The following is a 14,298-nucleotide window of genomic DNA, read 5'->3' on the forward strand; positions in this document are numbered from 1 at the left end:
TCTGCTTTTTGTTACAGTGTCTTTTTATTCATGTGTGTGATAATTGATCTGATACTGTTAGCAATTTCACTCCTAAATAACAAATCATTTCTGATATCCTGGCGACCAGGGCCAGTTTCTAAAATGTGAGGCTTAAAGCCTTTGTAACAAGATCGTACCCTTATTGAAATGTATACCGGTCCCTGCAGGGCAAGAGGAAGGAAGGGGAACCATTTCTCCTTTTGTTAATTGCTAAGGTCACAGGGCATTCTCCGTGTTGTGAGGAAATCAAAGGCTTCCTGCGTGCCTACTAGTTTAAATTCTAAATTTGCATCCCTGCTTCTCCTCAAAAATATCTAGTGAAGTAACACCTTCAAAGAGTAAACAGGGGCATGATCTGGGGATTTCAAGAAGCCCTACTGAAAAGAACAGTGGGAGGGTCACTTTGGGAACAGAGCCAGTTGATGAGTGGGAAGACCGGGAATAAGATTAGGGAGGGGTTGGCGCTAAGACGTTCCACTTCACATCCACTGTACCAATTCAGGAAGCAAATGAAAATACTGGCAAGCTGAATATTACTGGACATCCACTTCACTGATTTGTTCTTTTGTTCATTTCCTCTTGCTCTGGCCTTGGTCCATGCTGTTCCCTCTGCTTGGGAGTGCTCTCCACTCTCCGTCCCATTGAGCCTTTCTTAGCCAAGTGTTACGTTCTTAGGGAAACCTCCCCAACAGCTCCCGACCCCACCGGGGTCTGGTCCCTAGGTCACATGGATTCACAGCACCGCATTTTTCTCCTTCCCAGCGCTTACCACTGCTGACACTAATGAATTAGTAAGAGCTAAAGACTCATTAAATAGGTGAAAAAACTGATTCATCAAACACTAGAGCAAATCTAACACTGAGATGATTCATTTGTTAAAACTACATCAATTATCATTCAAGTATCTTCCTTCAGGTGTCCTCTTTCCAAGTTCAAATCCGATGCTGCTTCCTCCTTCAAGCTTATATGATGTTCCTAACTTACACTGTATGATTTATGAACACACTGCATTTCCCTTACTACACTGTGATCTCCTCTAGGGTAGAACACAGGTCTGCTTCATCCTTTTTATGCAATAGGCACTTAGTAAATATCTGAGGAAGAAACTGATGAGTAATAAATACATCATGCATTTGACAACGAGCCATCAGGCCCAGGTTACTGTGATCTGTGTAACGTTTTGTATAGAGTAGTGCTTCTCAAAGCTTAATGGGCATACGAATCTCCTGGCCATCTTGTTAGAAAGCAGATCCTGATGCAGGAGATTCGGGGCATGACCTAGGATGCCACATTTCTAACAAGATCCCGGATGATGGTGGTCCTGCTGGCTGGCTGAGCATACTTAGAGAAGTAAGGGTTTGTAGCAGTGCTTCTCACTCTTGGCTTCACCTTGAACCTCCTGGGGAAAGGAGCTTCGATCTCTGATCCCATCCTCAGAGGTACTGGGCTGAAGCTTTGTCATCAGGTTTTTTTTTTTTTGTTTTTGTTTTTGTTTTTAACTTTCTGAGTGTTTGCTAGCCTTTGGGGAGGATGGGCGGGAGATATATAGGAATTCTCTATACTACATTTGAAACTTTGCTATAAATCTAAGACTACTTCAAAGTAAAAAGTTTAGCTAAAAAATCTTCCCAAGTTATTTTAGGGGACATGGGTGGCTCGGTCGGATAAGCGGCAGCCTCTTTGATTTCAGCTCAGGTCATACTCTCAGGTTTGTGAGATTGAGCCCCATGATGGGTTCTGTGCTAAAGGGGGAGTCTGTTTCTCTCCCTTTGCCCCTCCTCTCCCCACGCCTCGTGCTCTCTCCCTCTCTCAGATAAATGAATCTTAGAAAAAAAAACTTCCCAAGAGATTTTAACGAGAACCACTCATCTGTGGGGATTGGTACATGCTGGTCTAGGTCCAAAGACATTGGTTAGTGCCTGAGCTAGGTACAAGTCCATTCAGTAGGGAATAAATGGTAGACATATGCTGAGAAATAATCTTATTCTTTAAATCCTTTTGGGTTACACCTTAGATTCAAAATACTTGTGTAAGTATCTTCCTTAAGTGGATTTCAAAAGCCTTTCTTAACTCAAGTCTGACTGATAGTACACCAGTTCCCACCCTGTATGACTTTTTCAAGATTGAAGACCAACCAGAATGTTTTCCAGGTCAAAGAGCATGAGGAGGCCAGCTGCCTTCATGAGACCAGGCGAAATGGTAGAATAAATTGCTTCTCAAATTTCCAAGGACTCAAAACAACCCATTTCTCAAAACAGAAAGAAAAATAATAGGTAGTACTTCAACCTACTGGAATTCAACGGGGGAGTGTCAATTACAATCCTTTCACAAGGCAGTCCATAAAGTATTTGAAAGAAAATAGAAATGAGAAGTATAGACATGGATGCCTGGGCGGCAGGAACATGGCCTGGAGTACACAGCATGGCTTAAATCCCTACTCCGAGCTCTCAGACCTTCGGCAAAGAATTTCAGAGTGGGGCCGCTGACTACTTTCCTCCAAAGCTCCATGAAAAACTTTTCTTGAGCCATCCGTTCCCATGCTATTAGGAGTCTTCCCATTCCAGTTATGGGAAAAGAACAGCTTTGCAAAATTCCTCTCTGGACCTCTGTGAGAGCAGGGAGTCTGAGCCTGGGATTCCACGCCTCTTAAAAACAGTTGATGTTATTTTGTCAAACATATTGGCAATATCTTCAGGAAGTTCGATAATAAGGAGGTGGAGTGACTAGAATTTATATATTGGGAAAATCCAGAAACTTCAGGGTGGGCTATGGAGGAAACACATTGCGACGACTTTCCCTAGGTCTGCTTAGGGATTTACAAGTGTTGCCTGGGGACACGGTTCTATTACTTGCCCCTGGAGGTCAGGGGCATCACAGCAGTCAGCAATTTCCCTTTGCAGTGGGTTTGGGTTTGTGGATCAGGTTGCAACACAAATATTTCTGCGTTCCCTTCACCTCTTAGTAACTTCTGTTTTGCGGCAAGAGCAGCTGGCATTTCAGTTCCAACAAAACGTTTAAAGCTTAGCCAAAACCACCAAATTTTTCCCAGTTTGGGGTCCAGGCGGCACAGACATCCTCCCCGAATACAGTTCCCCCTGTCCCTCGAGTCCCTGGGCCACGTTACCCTGATGAGACCAAATGAACTTTTCTGCCTTTGCCTCCCACAGCTCCCAAGTGAAAATAATATTCCCTGAAAAGAAGCTTTGCCTGATATCTGTAAACCACAGCTAACTGGAGAGGGGAATGCATGGAGTTGAGTTGTTGATGGAACAGAACTCTGGAGCACGTGTTGGCAGTTTCTGACAAAGTTCAGCAGACACCCACCATATGATCCAGCAGTCATACTCCTGGGAATTGACCCTTGATAAAAGAGGACTTAGGTTTACCCTAAAGCCTTTACACTAATGTTTGTTTACAATAGCTTTCTTCATCATAGTCCCCATACTGGAAACAACCCATATGTCATTCAATGTGTGAGTACTTAAGCAAACTGTTCCATCCAGCCTGTGACATACCACTCAGCAAGAAAACAGAACGATCTGGTGCGCCCGGGGACTCAGATGGGTCCGCAGGGCATCGGCAGTGAAAGAAGCCAATCTTAAGAGGTTATGTACTGTATGACTCCATTTACGACATTCTTAAAAAACCCCAATGATCGTGCTGGAGGACAGATCGGAGGCCGCCAGGGCTTTGGCGGGAGGGTGTGACTTGGAAAGGAGAGCATAAATGAATGTTCCCTATCCTGATTACAGCGCTGGTTACGCAGATCTCTACAGTGTGTTTAAATTCATGGAACTGCCCGCCAAAGGGGGAAAAATGTTAATGACTTTAAAAAAAATAAAAAAATAAAGCAAGCAGGCTTCGAATCAAGGCACTGCCCCTTTTTAGCTATGTGATTGAGGGTCAATTATTGAACTTCCTTAAAGCTGGATTTCCTTTCCTCATTTTATGGCTGGCGATGCTCCCAGGGCCCACCTCAGTACCTGATGGGGAGATTCACGAGGTCTGATGGGGGAAAGGGGCAGGCACCAAGTAGGCATTTAGTAAAGTTAAGGCCCTTTCTTTCCTTTCTCTGGCGGTGGGGGGGTGCGGCATCTGGGCCTGCGCTGTGGTTCAGAAATTTGTGTGTCTTCTGGCCCCTGGTCTCCCTCAGTAACCGGAGGCAAGTCTGACAAGAGCAAGATGGCGCAACTTCCGTCACAGTAATTAAAAACGGAAAAGAGAAAAACTTTCCCAGGGTAAAGCAAGGACAAGTTTTTTCATCTTCTTTTTTAACATTTGTTGGAAGGGTTTTCAGATGAAAGGCCAATTTCAAAGTAATGTGCCCAGGCTTTACGTATATCTGTATAGACGGAGGAAGAAAGAACCCACATCTTAAACCTTTGTATTCTGTTATTGGGAGTCTGGTCTTACCCAGAACAGATGGTACCTAATGGAATGGGGTGCACCAACTGAGGGCAGAAAGGAGAATGTAGCCTTGCTAGAAATTACTGCTGGGGCTGCTCGGAGGGAGCCGAGGGCCTGGTCCTTCTGTGAAACCCAGGAACCTGGTCATCTGGGGGCCTCATGTTCTTGGTGGCTCTTTGACTTATGTAGTTCTGTACCAAAATGCATATCTGTAAGAAACCCTGGGTGTTTAATTAAACTTGATTAGGGAAAAGGATTACAAACTCAAGGAAACCATGTACATGCATTTCTGTGTGTGTGCAAAGCCGTCTGGGTATTTTAGGGAGATACTGGAGAACTAAGATGCCTGGGACCTCCACATCCTCCAGTTTGATGAATGCTGTGGGTGGTTTTCTACCCAGCCGAATGTGGGGATCTGGGGATACCTCTATGCCCCCTTTACATTTTTTAAAGTCTGAATATTAAAAATTTTTAAATTTAAATTCAATTAAGTTAACATCCCCCTTTACATATTTCATTTATTTTTATTTTTTAAATAAATAGGCTCTACACTGGGTGTAGTCCCAGTGTGGGGCTTGAACTCATGACCCTGAGATCAAGAGTTAGAGACTTAACTGACTGAGCCACCCAGGCACACCACCCCTTATTTGTTTTAAATCCATGCCTCTGCCTCAATGCCTCTGCTCCCATATGATGTATCTGTGCTTAGGAAATGTGGGGCAGATGACTGTGGGATGCACTCGAGTGGCAAGACTCAGAAGGATGCTCTGAATAACCCCAAGGGTATATATTCCTGAGGTCTGTTACAGTTTCTTTACACCGATGTCAAAGATCAAGGGCCCAATTTTTAAGAAAACAACTCAAAGCCTTCATGGTAATGTGGTTATTGTTAAAAACAACCACACAGGGGTGCCTGGGTGGCTCAGTGGGTTAAGCCTCTGCCTTCGGCTCAGGTCATGATCTCAGGGTCCTGGGATAGAGCCCCACATCGGTCTCTCTGTTCAGTGGAGAGCCTGCTTCACCATCTCTCTCTGCCTCTCTGCTTACTTGTGATCTCTCTTGGTGTCAAATAAATAAATAACATCTTTAAAGAAAAAAAAACCAACCCCACAGCTCCCCACAAAAATGGAGAAGTGTTTTTCTAAGCCCTATTGATGTTGGGTCATGTGACTTGCTCTGACCAGTGACGCATTACAAGATATGATACAGAGAGTTGAAATGTACGCATGAGTGTACACGTCTACATTTCTTCTATCACAGGTACCTGCCCCTGCTAGCCCACTGATCCAAGGAGCATGAGAGACATGTGGGGCAGACCCACATTCAACCAATGGCTCAAGCCTTGATTCTGACTCCCAGCTGACCCACAGCAACAAGAGTGAGAATAGATTATTTAAGCCATTGAAGTTTGGACTGATTTGTTACGCAGCGTTACTGTGGCAACAGTTAATTGCTATAGTCCTATTTCAGCCTAAGTATAACATAATCTGTTGGCTGAGCAGAGGATCTTTATGTAGATCCTCATGTCTTTTTTGCAAGGCACCCCACTATACTGCTGGGAGTCAGTCCAGTGTGTCCCCCTTTTCCCTTCTTCCAAAGATGCAGTGGTCCCACGTCAACATCTCTCCTCTTCCTTGCCAATACCCTCTGCATCATCGAAGATGCCCAGTGATCCCCAGTCTTGCTGTGAGGGTGTAGTTATGAACCACACACACCATTGCAAAGTCTACTTTTACTTTTTAAGCCCATTCTCCTTTTTGGGGAATCTTAATTTAGGACGAATTCAGGGCATTCACCTAGTCAAAATTACACCCTTCCTAACTCTCTCCAGAATGGAACCGTAAGCAGCAACAAAATATTTGTCATGCCTGTATCTCACAAATGTCATTTTCTCTCTCCAGAAACAATTTTCACCAAACCTAGACTTCAGAAAAGCAATCCTTTTGTCAAACATGTGACTGCTATGATTGTTTAGGTAACAATGAACAACAACCAAAAAAAGACTCCTAAAAATTGACATTATTACCTAAAGTTCCAGGTCTTAAAATTATCCTTCCTGCAGGCCACAACTGAACTCCTCAGTCATTGGTAAGACATGAAAATAACTAAGACATCTTTATTTCATAAAAATATCATTTCCACTCATGTGCCTGGCACACAGCAGACATTCCACAAATACTTACTGAACTGAAATGTACAGCTGTTCTTTCTCCAGGGACAAGAAGCCAACTCTTGAACAGCAGAAATAAACTTGAGTGTCTTCCTTCAGCAACTCTACCCGAGTAGCCAACCATGGTTGTTTCCCATCTCAAAGACATGTTCAAAAACATTTAGAAGCAATCAGATCTAGGCTGCTAGTCATTTATCCTGTTCACCAAATATTTCCAGCTCTCTCTTCTGAGCACATGGAAGGATTACACACTTCCTGGCCCCTTGTGGTTCGATGGAGTGGGGTTCGATGTGACCAGAAGTGACATGGGTCACTGCCAGGCCAGAACATTTAATTGCCAAAGCAAAACTCTCCGGGGGCTCTCCTGCCCTGTCACAGAGATTGATGACATTCAAAATGTGGATGTTCAGCCAGTTTCATCCTGAGTTAGTGATGACTCTGAACTAACCCAGATGGTTCTGCAGTAGGAGAAATAAATAAACCTGTTTCTGTGTCACCATGATGTGGGGGGTGCTTGTTTTTGCAGCATACCCTGGCCGATGCTGACTGACAAAGTACTGAACCAGAGTGTTTTGCCATAATCTACCACATCCCCACAAATCACCACATGGAAACATGACAGCACTTCTCAGGAATCCCAAAGATGAAGGAAATCTTCAAGGTGTCTGTGTTTTATCCAGATCTGCCATGTGGCCCAACGCAGTTTTCTTTGCCTCTCTTTCTGTGACCACTAAGGCTAGAAAATGGGTGAAGGGGACATCCTTCTGTAACTGGAGGGCCTGTGGCTATAAGGACATTGAAGTGTTCTTTGATACCGTCATCTGACCCCTCTCTAATCCCCAGAGGAAGATGGCACATGGTGAATCAACTGCCTTATCAAAAACACTTCTGAATGTAAACAACAGAAATCAGATAAGCTACGATGAAAGGAAACATTGGAGATGATTTAATGTGGCAGTTTGTAAGCTGGGTATGTCAAAATCTCAGAGGCCTTGTCCATCAGTCCATCCACACACACTTGTTAGTATCTATTCTCTTAAGGGCTTTGTACTAGGTGACCAAGACCTGGTAGCACGCAGTGCAGTTTCCCCGGACTCAGGGTACCCTGCAGGGGGTATGAAGGATGTGGCTGCCTCAAGGGCAAAGGAACTCTGGCTGTGGTTGGAGCAGCGGCGCATGCCCAATGCCATAGAGCATAAGCAACTTCTTAAAACAAAAAACAAAGGAGGAGAGAAAGAAAAAAAGAGAAAAGTCCCTATTGTTAAAAAACTTTCCTTCTAGCAGAGGATGACAAAACACTAAACTTAGACACCAATTAAAAATGTCAGGTACCAGTAAACAGACTGCAGAGGATAAAATCATGTAATGATATAGATCAGGGTTGGCAAACTATGACCCACGGGCCACATCCAGCCTACAGTCTATTTCACTATCGTTTGTGAGCTAAGGATTATTTTTAATAATATTAAATGGTTGAAACAAACGAAGAGAAGATAAGGATTATTTCATGACGTATGAAAGTGGTATGCAATTCCAATTTCAGAATCCATAAAGTTTTACTAGAACACAGCCACATCCTGTATGATCTGCCCTGGCTACTTCTCCAACCTCAACAACTGTGGCTCTGGCCTCTGCCTCTAATTCCACCTCCACTGGAGCTACAACCCAAACACCCAAGTCACTTCCCGCCTCCCCCCCCCGCCCCCGCCATGGCCAGTGCGCAATGGTTGTCCCAACCACCTCACTTCCTTCAGGGCTCTGCATAAGTGAAATCAGACCCGGTAAGTCTCTCCCACCCATCACTCTGTGTCTCCTCCTGTTTGATTTTCTCCATGGGACCACCTTGAGATACTCCATGTTCTAGATTTGCTACTGCCTGCCTCTCCCCGCCATTGGAATGTAAGTTCCATGAAAGTCAAAACACTGTCCTCTTTCCTGTTGCGTTTCCAGCACTGAGACCAGTGCCCAGACATAGTACGGGCTCAACATTCAGTGAATGCACTGTCAACCACGGTTAAGTCCTAATGAGAAGCAAAGGAGATCCTTTACCAACTGGGATGTGATGATCGGTCACAGCTTTCACGACATGCGGGGAGGCCTCAATGTGTCTTAGTTTTATAATGTCCTAATGTCTTGCTAGTGGCAAGAGAGACAAAAGTGGACTTCACATGCAAGCCACCTAAAAAGAAAGGTCTCCTCTCCATGCATCTCAATCACATTGTCAATTACATGTAGTTTTCCATCCTCACTGCTAATCTCGAGTGGTAGGAAAGACTTAGGTTTAGAAATGTGCTCAGAAACAAGGTTGCTCTCATGTGTGTCCCGATTTCTCTAGGACCTCGAGCCAACTGTGGTGATGATACATGTGCCCAGGAGTTCCAGATATTACCACATCAGGTTCTACGTGGAAGTGTTCATGTGTCCGAACACTGTATTTTTGCTCCATAAACTATCTTTTATAAGCTGCTCCCAAAAGGGAGTTCCATAATGGAACTCGTTTAACATTTAGCATTACTGATATTGTTTTTCCTAGCACTCGTAGGGGTCTACAGTACAGGCTCATCCACAAGTCCAAATCAGGATTTTTAAAATTAAAAAAAAAGTCACACAAGGAAGACATAAGATACAGGGGTGTTCGACTGTATCCTGAATACCAATAATACGCTACGGAGATATGAAAGCTTCAACCACCATTCAGGGTGACTGAGTAGGGGTACAACAGATCTGTGTATAGAAGCAAGTAGTTCAACCCATTTAGCCACGGGGTCGTAAGTAAAGAAGCTCATAGAAAACATTTCAAGTGTCTTTTGTGCCAAGGACTGTGCCTGATTGAAAAGTGAACAAGAACTCAGTAGGCCATGTGATTAGCAACAGTCAATGGGCTTCCAGGTGTGGGACTTAGGATGTGAAAAGAGGGAGGGGAATGGAGGGTCCGCTTCCTGAAGTGAAATATGCAAGATGCACTCAGTTCTTGTTATTCAGTTCGCTCTAGAGTGGATGTCAGGAAAAGGCACGTGACACCAGGCTTACAAAGTCTTGTCAGCCATGGGACTTCTCATGAAAGTTAAGAGGTACCCCACATTCCAGTGGGTCTTGGTATCACATACAGTTTGAATGACTCCAACCCCCAGCAACATTCATCCACCAATGAAGGAGGACGGGGCTATAAGGTAGTGTGGAGGAGAAGGAAACCAGTTTTGCCAGAAAAGAGTTGGGAAAGCCTATCATAACCTGGAGTTCCTCTAGTGATATCACTCTAGTGATATGTCTGCATCAGTGATGCTGAAAAGATTTAGGGAGGCTGGTTTCATAGGAGTGCTTAAGGAGATGCCAGGATTCCCCATGACAGGAACTGCTTATCAAGTAAACCAAAATAGTGCTGGCCAGACAGTCAGTGTGAACGACTTGACAGTGAAAATTGTAGGTATTTATTACCAAATGCCCAAAATGTCAACACTATGGGACTCAGGGCTGTCACAGACAGAAGTGAGTTTATGTAAAGCTTCCTAGAGTTGGACAATGCACATCCGGTGCAAATTTACAGGACTATCCCAACTGTAGAATAAAAGCTGGAGAAAACAGACACCAATAAATCCCACATCTAGATGGTTAATCTGATTCTATTAGTGAGCCAAGATCAGGCACTGGGTTAACCTTGTTGCTAGAAGAAAATGTGTTCTGCTTTGATTGAGAAACTTAGCAGCTAAACAGCATGTGCAGATTTGAGTTGAGATTGTCAAACAGAATTATCTCAGTCCACAAAGTCCATGCACTGCTGTCCCTAAACAGCTCTCCTAAATACAGGTGGAAGCCTAAAGAAAAGAGGATGCCTCACCCTAAAGTGGCATTAAGTACAATCGTCTAGGGTATCAGTGGCTCGATGCGTGGTTGTTGCAGAAAAAATATTCACAGACTCATACGATTAGGATAGAGGCAAGGCTAGTCAAAGCGAAGACAAGGACAATGTTTAAGGACAGAAAGTGAGGACTGTACGGGAATGGATCCATTTAGGAACAGCCAGGGCTGTGTCTAGACAGGAGGATGGAGAGAAGAACAGGCTCACAGACCTACTACTGAGAAGGACCGTGAAAATGTCTAATAATAAATGGAACATTTTTATCCCCAAAAGCAAAAGAATAAATTCATATCCCAGTGTTCATTACCATCTCGAATACGCTTCCATACCAAGTTTTCCTTTGAACAAGAAGAACATTAAGAAGGTTATTTCATCTTAGATTTTCTCTTAAGAAGAAGGGGTTAAAGGAAAAGCCTAATAACCTGTACCGTACAGCTCCTCATGCCTCACAGGGTCCAGACTCATCTTTGTCAAAACTTCTGTTTACTCTAGGCACCCCCCCACCCCTTCATATCAGAAACATTTAATTTAGCTGGGGGTTGGGTAGACGGAAGTGCCATGTGTGTAGCTGCACTTTTTAAATGAAACTCAGACATATATTTAAAAAATCGCTAATAGTATATTACTAAGCAAATGATGCTGCATCTTCCATGTAGAAGGTCATGTCTTGTCACCTGCAAATTCACACTTTCTTTCTCCGCCCCAAGAAATAAGTTCATGTGTGATCAGTACATGTGAACCACTTCAAACCTCACTGTGCCCAGGACCCCTAGAGAATTCTTGGTGTGTGAGTTCTTTAAAAGAGCGGAAGAACCTAAAACGTATTCCTTCTTTCCAACAATTCAAAATCTTCTCTTGTACTGTCAAGTGCAGTGAAGTTCAAAGTCAAATGGAAACATTTTTAAAATCTATGCATAACGCTGGGGGAAAAAAGAAAGCTTCCATGAACTCAGTGCATCTGAAGGATTTCTGAGTTTCGTGGACTTCAAAAAAGCTGAACAGCCTGAGAAGTCTTATTTGCTTCAAACAAGTCCAATCTCCCCCCCTGTCACTGAGGTTCAACGGTGGGTTCCTCTCTGCCTACCATCTGGCACTGAGCTGCAGCCCGAAGGCTGGCAGCAGTGAGGTAGGGCTGCACGGCTGTGAGTTCTCCGGAGTGCATTCGGAATTTGGAAAGCCAAACTTCCTTTTTTTTTTTTTTTTAAAGAAAGATCTGAGTAGACTGCCAGACTACTCAAGGTGGCTGTCCCCCGGCACAGTGTTCAAACTTTACAAACTGTATGTCTATTTAGGCACCGTATGTACATCGGCATTCCACATGGAATGAGAGGAAGACTTGTTCACCCCAAGGACCAATCTTCTCCTGTTGGGGGCGCTATCACCCCTGCCGAAAATATATGTCCTAACAACAGCTGCAAAACCTCAAGTTCACGTCTAACTTGTCTATTTGCGGCCAGAAATTCCTAAATCAGTAACGATTTACTATCTCTTCCATCAAAACAACGAAATCCAAATCATTTTCAAAATAGAGAGCTGAAGAAAACAGTCTAATCTGCAAAATACATGAAACTGGGTGAAATATTGCTCAGCCAGTAACAACCCAATTAATTCTTTTGCATTACTCTCAACTCGTCTGGTTCCGAGGCTTGCAGTTAAGAACCAAGGATTCAATTACTGTTGAATTTTACACACTTTAAAAAGCAAAAAAACCAAAAAAACAAACGATTTCCAAAAAACCATTTTTCTAGATGGTAGCAATGGGTATTTTAGAAAACCAGATAGAAACCATCTGGATAAAGTACTGCACTTTGCAATTTACAAAAGAAATTAACTAAAGTAACCAAACTAACGTTTGCTGCTTACAAACAACATGAATAAATGGCCCACACAGTTATCCATGTCACAAAAACAAATCAGTGCTTCATTAGAAAATCACTGTGCCATCTGCATATATAATTGAGGCAAAACTTATCCATCTGAAAAGTGTCTAGAAGGCTCATTCATGTTCTATTACAGCTCCAAAATTTAAAAAAACAACAACAACAGCATTTTCCAACACGCATGGCAAGAATCTTAGTAAGCTTAAGAACCAGAACACTCATTAACCAATGAAAGATATCTCTGGTCCGCTACTAGGAATGTTCTGTATTTTAATATTGTCTGGAAAATCAGGGGCAAAGAAAGAAAGTCCTCTGTATAAGCCGTAAGAAAACTCTGCATCACACTAAAAATTAAGGCACCTACCTTCACTGGTCCATGTTCATAACTGGAACCCTGCACCAACTGCAGAGAAGACATCATGAAAACATTCAGCACGGCCCACTGTCTGTACATTTTGAGTATTTTAATATCCACTGATTACCAAGCAGTTGACATCAGGCAGTGAGAGCAAACTGTTTCAAAAGGCATTCTCCAGAAGGAAAGTTCGAAACCCCAAGAGACATGGAAAAACACAAATAATCAGTTGTGATCAAAATCCAATGAAATGACTTCAATTAGTCAAGGAACGTTTTTGCTCAACCTTATGTGGGGAGAGACTTGAAAAAAAAATCTAAATGCTCTCATGCTCCAAAAATAATCAGGAGGTGCATATGACTTGCCCTTGACATGAAAAAGCACTCGCAATTCACTTCACATCTAGCAAATTAAAACAAAAACAAAAACAAAAACAAAAAACAAACTCTCCACCCTATGCCCCAGGTTCTAGTTGCTTTGTGAAGAGGTGGTGTGGCCACCGCAGAAGGCTGGAACCCAATTCTGGATTCAAACTTTTTTCACAACCCTTATGGGAGATTGCGGAAGCATGTGTCTGAAATCTGACAGAGATTTTGGCAGAAAATGCAGGGAAGTCTTGGCTGTAATCCTGTCGTGTCCCTACCAATAGCAGGGCAGTTTTGAAAACTGACTCAAACCATCAGGACTGCTGTTATTTTACCGCAGATAACCTGTAACGTGAAACCCCAGAGCACAGGCATGAACGTTGCATGGAAACTGCATTGCTTGGGAAGGGACCTCAGATACCCACACATCGACTGCTAGGGACAGGCAGAAAGCAATCACATATGCTCACAAAACTCACCCGTGAGCAAAAATCACAAAACATTCAGACACACACAAAAAGGGAAAACAATACACAAAATAATTTTTTAAACCAGAAACCTAATAACTTAGATCAAAATGAAGAACACTGATTTTTAAAGAAGCAACAATTAGGTTTATTTGCATGTAGCAGGAAATATCTCATGTGCGTTGCTATAAAAACTGTGTTATCACTTCAGGGTAGAATTCATTAGAAGCATGGGCTCAGTCAGCTCTGGAAACTCGAATGTGCTGAATGGACGGATGCCACCACTGGCAAAATTCTAGGAAGCCCAGAGATCTGCTCCTGGGCTCTTCACTGGTTTCCAATCTTTGATTTCCAGGTTTTGGCTCTTTCAAACCCATTTTTTTGCATTTCTGAAATCAAGAATGGCCTGAGAAATCTCTTCATTGGTGTTCATCACAAATGGGCCTACGGCAGAAAGAGACGTTCACAAAGTTCTGATTGACAATAATATTTTATCACTAGAAATGGTATGTATTTCTGAAGTCCTTAACCTGAAACCAATCCAAGCATATGTGAGCAGTAAAAGGCTTTTTTCGCAGCGTCCAGTCCCTGAGGACTGTAATACAAGTTTCTTGACTAGGATCGTGAAGGATTACAAAAACCAGACTTCAGATAAACAAATCAGATAAATGATTGCCTCCCACTCAGCCACTGTTGCAATCTCTTCATTCAAAACATTCTTGCACTTGGTTCTGTTACAAGGATTTTGAGAGTTCTGAGGTTTTTCTCTCCCCCACC

The 14,298-nt window shown here is 43.1% G+C and overlaps 2 protein-coding genes across 3 annotated transcripts in view; both read right to left on the reverse strand.

Annotated features, from left to right (window-relative positions):
* The window catches only part of VEGFD (vascular endothelial growth factor D), a 44,541-nt gene that overhangs the window by 25,932 nt on the left and 4,311 nt on the right, over window positions 1–14,298 (reverse strand). Inside the window, exon 1 of one of the 2 annotated variants that reach the window (XM_004758881.3) lies at window positions 12,699–13,263. The exons of the other annotated variant lie outside the window; for it this stretch is intronic. Coding sequence (XP_004758938.1) covers window positions 12,699–12,788 — 90 coding nt within the window. The 5' untranslated portion in view covers window positions 12,789–13,263. Of the gene's footprint in view, window positions 1–12,698; window positions 13,264–14,298 lie in introns of those variants that run through there. 2 annotated transcript variants of the gene reach the window in all.
* PIR (pirin) overlaps window positions 13,653–14,298 on the reverse strand; it is a 131,981-nt gene continuing 131,335 nt past the window's right edge. Inside the window, exon 10 of the mRNA XM_004758968.3 lies at window positions 13,653–13,966. Within this exon, the coding sequence (XP_004759025.2) occupies window positions 13,889–13,966 (78 nt within the window). The 3' untranslated portion in view covers window positions 13,653–13,888. The remainder of the gene's footprint in view (window positions 13,967–14,298) is intronic.

This window comes from Mustela putorius, unplaced genomic scaffold, assembly GCF_011764305.1.
Source record: "Mustela putorius furo isolate JIRA1106 unplaced genomic scaffold, ASM1176430v1.1 tig00003836_pilon_pilon_pilon, whole genome shotgun sequence".
NCBI lineage: Eukaryota > Metazoa > Chordata > Mammalia > Carnivora > Mustelidae > Mustela > Mustela putorius.